This window comes from Oryzias melastigma, linkage group LG24 (assembly GCF_002922805.2).
Source record: "Oryzias melastigma strain HK-1 linkage group LG24, ASM292280v2, whole genome shotgun sequence".
Classification (NCBI taxonomy): domain Eukaryota; kingdom Metazoa; phylum Chordata; class Actinopteri; order Beloniformes; family Adrianichthyidae; genus Oryzias; species Oryzias melastigma.
Genome location: NC_050535.1, coordinates 10,397,827 through 10,409,839, shown reverse-complemented (window position 1 = coordinate 10,409,839; position 12,013 = coordinate 10,397,827). Strand labels below are relative to the sequence as shown.

The window sequence follows — 12,013 nt, the reverse complement described above, 5'->3', positions numbered from 1 at the left end:
TCCAGATCATGATACTTTTTTGTAAAAGTTAGGCATCATATTTCATGTTTTGTGCATGAATTGTAAAGACAAGTGGAATTTACCGTCTTTGACACAATGTAACAATATGACGCCATCTTTAAAAATGGCCGCCTTTTTGGGTTTTGTCATAGCTAACGTGCTTTTCTAAAAGAAGGCCTCCTAAGGTAAATCCATTCCTTACTTTAGTGATTCTGCAACAAAATGAATGATTTGTCTAAAATATCAACCTAACTGGTCCAGTTCTCTTATATAATCAATGATCAGGACACATCTTTGCTGAGTGACGGTCCGAGTCTCACCTATGTGTTTTCCATACATGTGGTAGAAGAAGCTGAAGCAGTAGGCAGGCGGGTTGGTGATGCCGTAAGGGTTTTTAGGTGCTACATTGAAGAAAGGACTGATGAGGCGCGCCTGGTCCCCCTCCTTACGCGGCCGCGACGTCTCGATGTACATGTAGAAACCTAAACCGAAACGACAACATGTGAGGACAGCTGAAAAACAAGCATGTTCAGATAAAAGGAAACCAATTCCTCATAGTTTATCTAACATTTTTGATCATAAGAAAATTGACTTTTTATGGGACTTGGAGGAAAGATTGAAAGTTCTCAAGCTAGATATGTGTTGTTTTGACACTTAAGAGGAGAAATTCAGCTAAAAATGGAGGCAAAAGATGATGAATTTCAGGTTTGAGGCAACATTTCTTCTTGGGGTAAACACTGAGATAGTGTGATATAAATGAAAGCTTCCATATCAGAGACACAGATCAAGGATTTTTCTTCAGCTGCCCTTTCAGGAACAGCCAGAGGCAAATTAGAGCGATAAGACGGAGGTGGTGGGAGGGTGTTTCAATTTATGCTTTCCGGGCTGGAGAGCGATGCTGCTGCAGATGTAAAGATGGTTCTCTGGAGCCGAGGCGGTTCTGTTCTGCTGTGTTCTCCCCCTCCGTAAGTCACATGACAAAAGCCCCTGTGCTGCATCTCGTATCAGATTGTAGTATGTGGGGAGGAACGGGGCCGGTAATGACATGCTGGACGTTTTGCAACCATTAGGTGATTAAAGTCGATGCATTATTTACGGTTTCAGCTGCTGCTGACGCCACAGACGCATTTATATTCCATGACTTCAAACTCCCATCACAGAAACACGGAGACAGGCTTGATAGAATCACTCGTGCCATTTTTTTTAAAAAAAAAGACCACAAAATGTGATTGAATCCAGAAGTTTAAAGTAAAAAAAATGATCAGAGGAGATAATTCACAGTTTTAGTTAGGGGAAACTACTCAAATCTGGTGCAACTTTTCAAAATAAAAGCTTTTTGATCAAAAAACATTTCTAACTCTTGAGTTTCTTTACAGCAGGGGGGTCAAACTCTGTCCCACAGGGGGGAAAATCCAAAACACACCTTAGGTTGCCGGCTAAATAGATGAACATTTATTTAACACACTAAAACTATTTTTTTTTTTTAACTTTAAAAACATACATTTTTAACATACAGTAAGTATGAATAAAAACAGGCAGGAATATTATTCCACAATAAATCAACTTAAACCTTAAATAACTTGCAATATTTTACTCTCCATAAAAAATATTTTGTCAAAATTGTACAAGCTAAAAATAAGTGCAAGATAACATCGGTTCATTAATAACAATACAATAAAAAGATCTGGAGGGCCAAATAGAATTACCCTCTGGGTACGGTGGCCCTGAAGTCCCAATTACACCGACAAATGACACATATTAAATAACAATTGAAAATTAAAAACAAATAATAAAAACAACTTTTATTGTAGATAACTAAAGAAATTCTTACCCAAAAATGTAAAAAAAGTAATTTCCAGAAATTAAAATTAAAATGTTAAAAGAGGAAACTGGAAAGGTAGATACTATTGGACGATGCTGGTTGGTTGATTATTTTTAATTTTTGACGTTTTTGAGTTTCTTCAAATATGTCTTTAATGTCTGCATATAAGCTTTATGATGAATACAGTATAGTAGGATAAAAAATGTCTTTTCTAGTTTGCTATTCTGTTTCATTTTTTTAAAGATTCTTTTTGATTTCTGGATATTACTTTTGTCTTTCTGATTTTTGTTTGTTTGTTTGTTTGCTTAATTTTTTTGCATTTAGTTTTCTGGAATTTTGTTTTGAATTCCAAAATGTAATGCTGTTTTTTTTTATTATTATTTATTTTGCTTTTTTTTAACTTTTTTTTTAAAAACATTTTTTAACTAATATGTTTTTGGATCAAGTGATTTGTTGATAGGATTTGCACTTCAGGGCCACCGTACCCGGGCCTTGACTTTGACACGTGCTTTACAGTATGACAAAAAAACTTTCTTTACATATTTTAACTGCATTAAATTGCAGTTTTTTTTAGTCTTTCCAGCTGACAACCTTCTGAAAAGATCAATCCTTCTTAATTGGTAACTAAAACAAATTTGTTTATAAGCTACAGCCCTATAATGAGTTGATATCGGGGAAAAACATATATTATAGAGAGACTGCGTTCATGATGGTGTTGGAATGATTGAAAAAAACGACTGTCGGATTTAAAAAATACACATGAATGTAAAAAAAACCCCAATGAATCTTCCAACACCTCTTGAATGCAGAATAATTTTTTTGCCTCTAAACAAAGTTCCATTTTTTTGTAGTAAACCATCTATGGGAAGACACCATAAAATAAAACAATAATAAGGGTTATCATCAGAATTTATTCTAGTGTGGCGAGCCAGATTAAATAGTTTGAAGGAGTTTGCCCATCTGGGCTAGAGGGAGAAAGTGTAAACAAAGGGATGATGGGAAATGAAAACAGGCTTACTTAGAGGCAAATTTCTATTGAATTACTGCCGTTCTACAGAAACTATGTCCTAAGATACAACATCAGGGTTTTTACTTTTTTGGCTAAAAACATCATAATTAGAAATTAAAAAATGTCTTTTATAACAATCAAAAGATGATTGGAATGGGACTTCAGAAAATTTGTTAAAAACTAACACTAAGTGTCTGAAGTGAGTTGTGTTTCTCTCAGTCTCACTCTAATTAAACGTTTGATTCTCGCAGCTGGAATTCAGCTTTCACAGAGAATGGATCAGAAATGCTAAAGTGAAGTGAAGTTAAACAAAAGCCTTTTTATGATGTAAATCAGCAGAAATCAAACTGCTTTTCCAGGCCGCTCCGCTCACCCTGCTTGGAGCCGGTGCGGTCGGCGCTGGGGCCGGTGTTGGGCGTGTACTTGGTGTCGCGCGTGGCGGCGCTGTGTTGCGTCCAGTCGAAGTCGTCGTTCTTGTCCTGGGTGAACATGCAGATGGCCTCCTCCTCGAAGCTGCAGTGGAACTCCCCTGGAGAGGAGCAAGAGGAGAATCTTTCAGAGGATCCCCAAACGCCAGGAAAGGATTAAAAAAAAAACATGGCAGGAAGCCGCTGCAGTGGAAGTGTGTGTGTTTGTGTCTCAGGGGGTTACAAAACTCACTATTTCCTACTTACATCATGCAATCTGCTGTAAACAATTTCTAAATGAAGACGTGACCTCCTTCTGACTGTACTAGAGGACGCTGCTAAGTGCTTTTCTCCTGACGCCAACACTTTCAGGTGAGTGTGTGTTATCTGAAAACATTCAGGGTTTTGGAGGTGATCTGTGAGCTGATGGTGACTTTGAGCATCTCCTCTTGAAGCCTCACTTGTGGTTTTTGGTGAGTAAAATGTCCCTCCGCCTCTCCGTGTCCCAGCAGGAAGGAGACGATCAGGAGGGAGCGTCTAACAAGACGCGTTCCAAGAGGTTTGGCTTCGAAAACCTCAATTTAATAATCCATGAAACCAGCGGATCTCCTCCTCGCTCCCTGAGCCGCATTCACATTCCAGAATGCGCGCTGATAAATATTCACTGATTTATTAAAACGTAGCTGGGAGCGGTTTGGCAGCGGCGACCTTGGGAAGGCCGGCCTCTGCAGGTAATGGAGGGAACTCGCACTAAAGGTGGGGAGTGGGTGGATGGAGAGGGAGCAGCAACCCCTCCACTACGTTTCTCCTGCTTCATCCACTGTGGGCTAAACCAAATATTTGTGCCTTCTGCGCGATGAGCATTTGGAGGATTGATGAAGAGGAGGAGGAGGAGGCGTGGAGATGCGATGGTCCTCCTGCAGGGATTTAGATAATGATGCTGGTGATTATGATGTTTGTTATGATGTTTGCAATGTTTACACCGAGAAAAAAAACAAAAAGACGAACTAGAATTCAGGTTTCTGAGTAGATGTGTGCAGCAGAACATAATTAGGGATAGATTTTGTTGTTACATTGAAAAGCATCATGAGGCGATGAAGACTCAGGTGTGAGCATGAGCTACTACGCCTCCAGGTGGAATCGTGTGAGCGTCCACCTGAGACGGCAGCACTGACGTGAAGACAAGAGCTTCAGGATTTGTGGGAAATTTCGTAACTATTTGTGGAACTGGACTAAATGAATGACCCAGTCTGATAAAAATTGTGATTTTTTTTTTTTTTATGATGAAAGAAGACTAGAATTTCTGAGTATTTTTTATTCAAATCGTTTCAGATGAAAAAAATACAAACTGTACGGCTAGATAGTGCTCGTAATTTTGTTTTGCCCGCTAATGTTCGTTTGGGGGTATTAGGGGCTGTAAGCCAGCGGGAGAGAGTGTAAACTGATATATTATGGGTGACAGGAAGTGGGGTCGGAGTGCCTCAACTCAGAGACTAATTTTTAATGTTTAGAAACTACTGTCTGTCAAAGAAAACGACAAAGATGATCTGATTTTGGCTAAAACTGTATCATCAAAACTAAAAGACGACTGGAAACGCTTTGAAAACGGATCAAAGTGGGACTTTAATGTCCTCATGTTGCATTTTTTGGAAGTGCAAATGGAGTAAAATGCATCACCTGCTGGTTTGTGGTCCAAAAACTGAGGACTTGGCCTCTCTGGGGCTGCTGTGATGCTAGTTTTGTGGTTATTTATGACGAAACTAGAGCCAATTTCCGGATGGATAGAAAAGATTTCTTCCTCAATTTCAAAGGGCCGATCACAGCACCTGATGGACATTTTAGAATAAAGCCACGTGTTTCATTTTTTCCTTACATTGAATTATCTTCTGTCCTGATTCTTGTAGCTTTATCATTTATTAAAGTTACATTCCAACCATCTTTTAATCTATTTCAAAAGCACTCCCAGTAATCTTTTAAAGGTGATTATGCCGTTTTTAGACAAATTAAAGTTCATTAGAAAGTCGTCTCTGAGTTGAGCACAATTTTAAAATGTAATTTAATTTTAGAATTTTTAAAATGTAATTTTTTTTAAATTTTATGATGATGAAAACTAAAAAAAAAATTAAATGTTAGAAATTACAGAACTTTTGTGAATTGATTCAACATTTCGCTTTTTTGAGCGAGATCTCTCTTCTTTTTTTTATTTATTTCTCCCGCTAGTTTACAATCCCTCACACCCCCCAACCTAAAATTACTGGTGCAAGAATTTTTTGGCGCTATCCAGCTGTACAGTTTTTAGTCATGATGCCAAACTCAGACAAGGAAAATAGAGATGTCGATGGATCTAGTCCTCTACAAGATGATGCATCAGAATGAAGAAGGGCAGGGAGCTTGTGGCCCACCCAACATATTTTCGACATCACAAATATGAACTTTTTCGAACTAGATTTTTCATCTGCTCCAGGTTTATAATACAAAAATACTCAAAAATGCTATTTTTGAGCATAATTTCCTTCAGAAAATACCCTCCATCATCAGAAAAATGCCACAAGAACATGCAAAAAAACAATTTTCATCGACAAAAGTCAAACTTCAGAATCATGGAGACTCAAACTGTTTTCATTCTTCACATCAGCAGCAGAAGACATGGACTAGACTTGATTTGTCCTTGTTGTGAAAAAAGTTTGGAGTCCTCGTCTCTTTAGGGGGGCTCTCTGGGACCCCCGGATCTGCTTGCAGTGTCTCTCCTCTTTTACATTCAGGAGCCACTTGAAAACTCCTGGTAAACACAGACTCTAGCTTATCTCGGCATGAGCAGACTTTTTACTGGCATGTTTGATGGAAGACGTATGAATGGTAAGTTTATGTGTGTGAGAGTCAATTTGTGTTAGCAGTGTGGGGCACGGAAATGTCTGTGTGGACATTTGAATGTGCAGCGGAGCTCAAAAGGGCTGGTACTGCCTTTGGTTGAAGTCTTTTCTCAGATACATCAGCTGTGAGCATCTCTGGTGTAAGGAAACACTACGGCTCGCCTCCTCCTGCCCGCATTTTACCTCCAACTGTCACAACAAAACAAACATAGACCGCAGCGGCGGGGCAGAAGGTGTGTTTGGAACGGTTCTCTACTGGGCATGCTCATGCAGATTGAGGTACTTACTCAGGTGAGGGTTGATGGGAGCTGTGAAAAGAGAAATGGTAGAGGTTAGTGCAGTAAAAACAATGAAAAGGAGCAGAAACCACGCAAAGAGGCCATCCACACCAACGGCCTTTCATCTTGCTGTCATTTAGAGCAGGGGTCCCCAAACTTTTTCTTGTGAAGGCCACATAACTGTTTTCAACTCTGATGTGGGGCCAGGGTCGGTTTGGCTTGCAAAAAAAAATGTAGCAATCACAGCCTAAACAGCCAAATTTTTAATAATTCATTTCTGTAATTTTCACAGACAAAAAACAATACTAAAACATTTTAAAAACTAGATATATGGCATTATTTGTAATAAATTAATAGCTGGAGATGCTTAAATTGATAGCTAAAACAATGAAGCTGATAGCTGAAAACACTGAGGCTGATAGCTCGCTAAAATATTAGCAAAGTGCCAAATTAGCCAAGAAGCACTAAACACTAAAACACTCTAAATTAGCCAAAACAGCTAGCATGTAGTTGAAATATTAGCCAAATGCCAAATTAGCCTAAAAAACTGTAAAAATGTCTAATTTAGCCAGAACAGCTAGCATAAAGCTCAAGTAATAGCTAAAAAATCCAAATTAGCCTAAAAAACTGAAAAAGTCTAAATTAGCCAAAACAGCTAGGCATGTAGCTGAAATATTAGCTAAATGCCAAATTAGCCAACAAAACTGGGAAAAAATGCTTAATTTAACCAAAACAGCTAGCATAAAGCTCAAATATTAGCTTAACTCCAATTTAGCCTACAAAACTGAAAAAAGCTAAATTAGCCAAAACACCTAGCATGTAGCTGAAATATTAGCTAAGCTCAGAATCAGCCTAAAAAACTGAAAAAGGCCTAAATTAGCCAAAAGAGCTAGCTTATAGCTGAAATAGTAGCCAAATGCCAAATTAGCCTAAAAAAAATGGAAAAATGTCAAATGTATCCAAAACAGCTAGCATAAAGGTCAAGCATTAGCTAAACTCTGAATTAGCCTAAAAAACTGAAAAAAGCCTAAATTAGCCAAAACAGCTAGCGTGTAGCTTAAATATTAGCTAAATGCCAAATTAGCCTAAAAGAATGGAAACTTTTCTAATTTAGCCAGAACTGTTCAGGGGCCGTGCCAAATATGGCAGAGGACTGCGGACCATAGTTTGGGGACCCCTGATTTAGAAGACAATAACACTCAACAAAACCTGTTTGTGTCGTGGATAGCATGGAAAATATCTACTTTTGTATCATCCAATGGGCGAAGAGGAGGCCTGTTACTTTAGAAGAAGCCTCCTGATCACATTAGCCAGCTCTGCTTATCATTACAGCCATTTAGTCGCCACTGCTAATGTTCCCATCCAAGGTGACTTCCATTAAGGAAGCGGTTCTTTTCCTTTTTTATTTTTTTAACCCATCCATTCTCTGAGAATAAATCCTAAAAATAATCCCAGGTTTCAGCTCATCTCATCCTCTCTGCTTCAGATTTTTTAGATAACGGCTCCAGACTTCAAACGACCTCGTTCGCATTCTTTGGGTTCATTTCCCGCCGTATTGACGGTTTTCAGGGGATGCGGCCAGCCCTGAAAGGTCAAGGGTATCGCGCGGAGTTACAAAGCAGCAGTTAGCGCCGGCCCCCTCGCTTTTGTCGGAGTAAATAGCATTTAACCTGCCAAGAAGATTCATGAGCGTTTTCATGATCGATTGCTGGCCAACTGAATGGATTAGATGCAACGAACCTACCTAACTGCATGATTTATGAAACCTTCCTGCTCGGCGGGGGGAGCGGGGGTTTTAATGCAGTCAATTAAAGGCGGTAAGATCGTTCCCGTAAAGGAAAACAAGCCCTGATGCTGCTGATGGAATTGGTCTTTTAAAAGCTGAAGCTCGGGAGTTATTCTCTGCTGTTGTGCTGACGAGCAGAGACGCAGGAGACACACCCTGGAAGGAAAATAAAGCAGCAAGTGGTGGTGGATGGCCCTCAGGTGCTACCACCCCCGCCCTTGTAGCCTCCTTTCATCTCACTGACTGAGCAGGTGCTCCACGCCCCTCACCTTCTGCCCCTCCCTCTGGTTAGAGCTACATGAGACAAATTCATTAGAAAAAAATATTTTTTCAAAATGGTGGATTTTCTGTTTTCATGTTTCCATAGCAACCATTTCAGTTTTTGTTCGCCTGGTGGTGACGAACAGGTCTATGTAATTCTTAAAGAAATCGCCAAAAATAAACTTTTGGATTTCCTTGGCAACAGAGATTTTTGTTAACCACACCTACATTCCTAATATGGTTATATTTTATGTCATCATATTTCATTAAGCTTGAGCCAAGAATTTGTGAATTAAAATTTTCACAACATTCCAGTATAAAATGTTCAAGCAAAAGGGAAAGGCTGTTCAAAATCTATACCTTCATATATATAACTTCATATATATATAAAAATACACATATATAAAATACATTTTAATGGTTTCTCCGGCTATGATGTCATAATTTTTTGGGTGACTTTTTCGTCTACTCCTGATTCACCACGATTTGAATGAATATATATTAAAAAAATGCAGCTTTCATCTTATTTTTTTTTTTATTTACGTCCTTTATCATGAGGAAAATGCTACAAGAACATGTTCAAAACACCATTTTCATTGGTCTTTAATGATGGCCTGCCGCCACTCTCCTTTCACGTCTAACCGAACGCCGTGCAGCAGCAAAAAACCGCAGCGCTGCAGGAAGTCATCTCGCCTTCTGCAGCCAAAATGCTTCAAATGACAACTTCCAGCCTGGAGCTTCAGAAAAGAAAACTTTTCCCTCCGCTGGCCTGTTTTCTTCCTCATTCTTCATTTTCTTTTTTCTCTTCTCTCCCCAGCAGCTCCCCTCATCCTTCCTCCTCCCTTCTCCTTCCTCCAAGCCTGCAATCATGAATGCACACTTCGTTGTTATATTTCTTACCTGCAGCTTCTCCCGGCTGACTCACCCAACCCTAATCCAGATGAATGTGTCTGCCCGGACTATAGCTCAACCCCCCCGCCCCGAGGACGGGATCTGAGCCCTGTTCTGATGCTGACTGAGTGAACGCAGACATGCAGAGTGGATACCCTGTGATCAGGCTCTGTGGAAAGCGGATCTGCTGTAGAAACCACACAGACATGTTTCTTGTAGACTCCTGTTTCCCCACAGTAATAAGCTTGACTCTCTGCCGACTCCCATTCATGGGTCTAACTCTGACTCTAATCTAACGTTGGCTCAAAGGTGTTGCTGTGTGGCTAAAAGCTCTGCCTTTATCCCGGCTGGAATCGATGCTCATTGACTTCACCATGCGAGGCAGCAGCGCCTCACATGCAGCAAAAGCCTGACCCCGTTCCTTCACCGACCTCACGTGATCTATGGAAATCAGCCATCTGACAGCTAGAGCAGGTCCAGATAGGTGCCTTCAACCCATCAGATGGAATAACGCGAGCGTGCGAGAATGTAATTCCAAAAAGCTGCCTGTGTTCGTGAGTGGAATAAAAAGAGCCAGAGCCTCCTCTTGTCCTTCAGTGAGGGGGTGTTGAGGAGATACAGTATGCTGCACGGAGCCTGCAGTCAGTCAGTCACACACAGACGGATAGGCAGCCAGTCTGACTGTCTGCCTGTTTTCTGCTCTTACATCAGCCGGCAAGAGACCGACTGATGCAAGCTCAGGGGCTTCTAATGGAGTCCCACACGCATCAGGTTCAATTCAAAGAAGCATGTCATGATATTTAGATGCCATGTAGTTGTAATCATGTTTTTATTTATTTACAAAATTATTTTTAGGTTTGGACAACAAAATATTAGGGCTACCATAAATAAAGAATAAAACTGTAAAATTATGCAAAAGGAAATTGAAGTTTTGCAGGAATAAAGTCATAAAATTAAAATAAAGATGTAAAAATTGTGAGAAAAAAGCTGAGATTTTATTAAAATAATATTATGTGAAAAAAGTCAAAACTTTAAGGGAATAAAGTCGCAAAATTATGAGAACAAAAATCAAAATTTTATAAAGATAAAGTTGTAAAGTTATTGAAAAAAGTCAAAGCTTTGCAGGAATAATAATGTAAAAATTATAAGAAACAAGTTGAAATTTTATGAAAATTAAATTGTAAAATGTATGTGAAAAAAGTCAAAACTCTATTGGAATAAAGATGCAAATATATGAGGACAAAAGTCAAAATTTACAAAAATAAAGTTGTAAAGTTATTGAAAAAAAAATGATAAGAAACAAGTCAAAATTTTATGAAAAATGAATTTGTAAAATTATGAAAAAAAAGTCAAAATTTTACAAAAATAAAGCTGTAAATTATGGGGAAAAAAGTAAAAACTTTGCATGAATAACATTGTAAAAATTATAAGAAAAAAGTTGAAATTGTATGAAATTAAATTTGTAAAATTATGTGAAAAAGTGTCAAATTTTTAAGAGATAAAGTTGCAAAATTATGAAAGCAAAAGTCAAATTTTATGAAACAAAGTTGTAAAACTGTAGAAAAATCAAAGAAAGTCAAAACTGTTCAGGAATAACATTGTAGAAATATAAGAAAATATATATTTCTTTGGGTAATAAAATCTTAAAATTATGAGAAAAAGTAAAAATTTGAACAAAAATATATGTGTTAGGCTATGGGAGAAAACTCTACATGAATAAAGTTGCAAAATTATGAGAAAAAAGTCGAACACAAGTTTTTACGTCTGTTTTTGGGCTCTACATACAAAATGTCCAGCGTTTAAGCACACGTTAAAAGTTAAAAGTAAAAGAACTTTGACCAATCCGGAACTAGGATGTATGGATAGTTTCCTTTTCAAAACACGTGTAAATATTAATCATGTAGAATAAATTAATGAGCCCGGTCGGAATTATGATACAACATTTTTCATATCCAAATAGAGCTATGAAAGAAAAACCCTGGAGAAATATGAATGAAATATGCTCCGATTAGCATTTTGCACCAACTAGCATGTGCTAGCATCAGGTGATGACAGTCCAGTATGAACACCATATGCTAAAATTGTGCTTAAAAACCCGCATTTAGTGCACTCTTGAACACGTAATGTAACTGCAGAACTAAAATAAAATAAACTGAAGCACATTGAGCTTTCAGTACATAAAGAGTTAAGCTAGCTCTGTTTGCTACAAGCAAATGTGACACTTAAAGATTCAAAGCTTTTTCAGCAGACTCCTGGCCAGATAAAACATTAATATTTAATAAAAATGAAGGCTTCCATAAATTTAAAAAAGGGAACAATACCTTCATCTTCATGTTTCTGTCTACAAAAACAAACTGAATCAGAGATAAATACACTGCAAAAACATGAAATGACTCTTATAGTTTCACCAGGTGAATACTGACACCATAAACTTTGAAACACCCCCACCCCCTGTGGCCAGATTGGTTTATTTGTTGGAAAGTAGGTCCAAAACTAAGAACTTAACCTTTAAATTTCAAATGTTACAGCAGGATAATGTTGGTGTTCTTTCAAGACAAAACTAGGCCACAAAAAAAGTAATGAAAATGTCACCTGAGATGTATGTTCTTGTTATTCCTCTTGGAGATTCTTCTCCACTAATGTCAGGCAGAAATGTACAGATGTGTGAATCGATAAGCTGATGCAAAAG

The 12,013-nt window shown here is 38.3% G+C and overlaps 1 protein-coding gene across 2 annotated transcripts in view; it reads right to left on the bottom strand.

The window, feature by feature from the left end:
• Positions 1-12,013, bottom strand: part of mdga2a (MAM domain containing glycosylphosphatidylinositol anchor 2a) — a 215,292-nt gene that overhangs the window by 11,852 nt on the left and 191,427 nt on the right. For both annotated transcript variants that reach the window (XM_024290986.2, XM_024290983.2), the window contains 3 exons: positions 6,396-6,416; positions 3,205-3,360; positions 321-482 (listed from right to left, as the gene is read on the bottom strand). In XM_024290986.2, the coding sequence (XP_024146754.1) occupies positions 321-482; positions 3,205-3,360; positions 6,396-6,416 (339 nt within the window). The remainder of the gene's footprint in view (positions 1-320; positions 483-3,204; positions 3,361-6,395; positions 6,417-12,013) is intronic.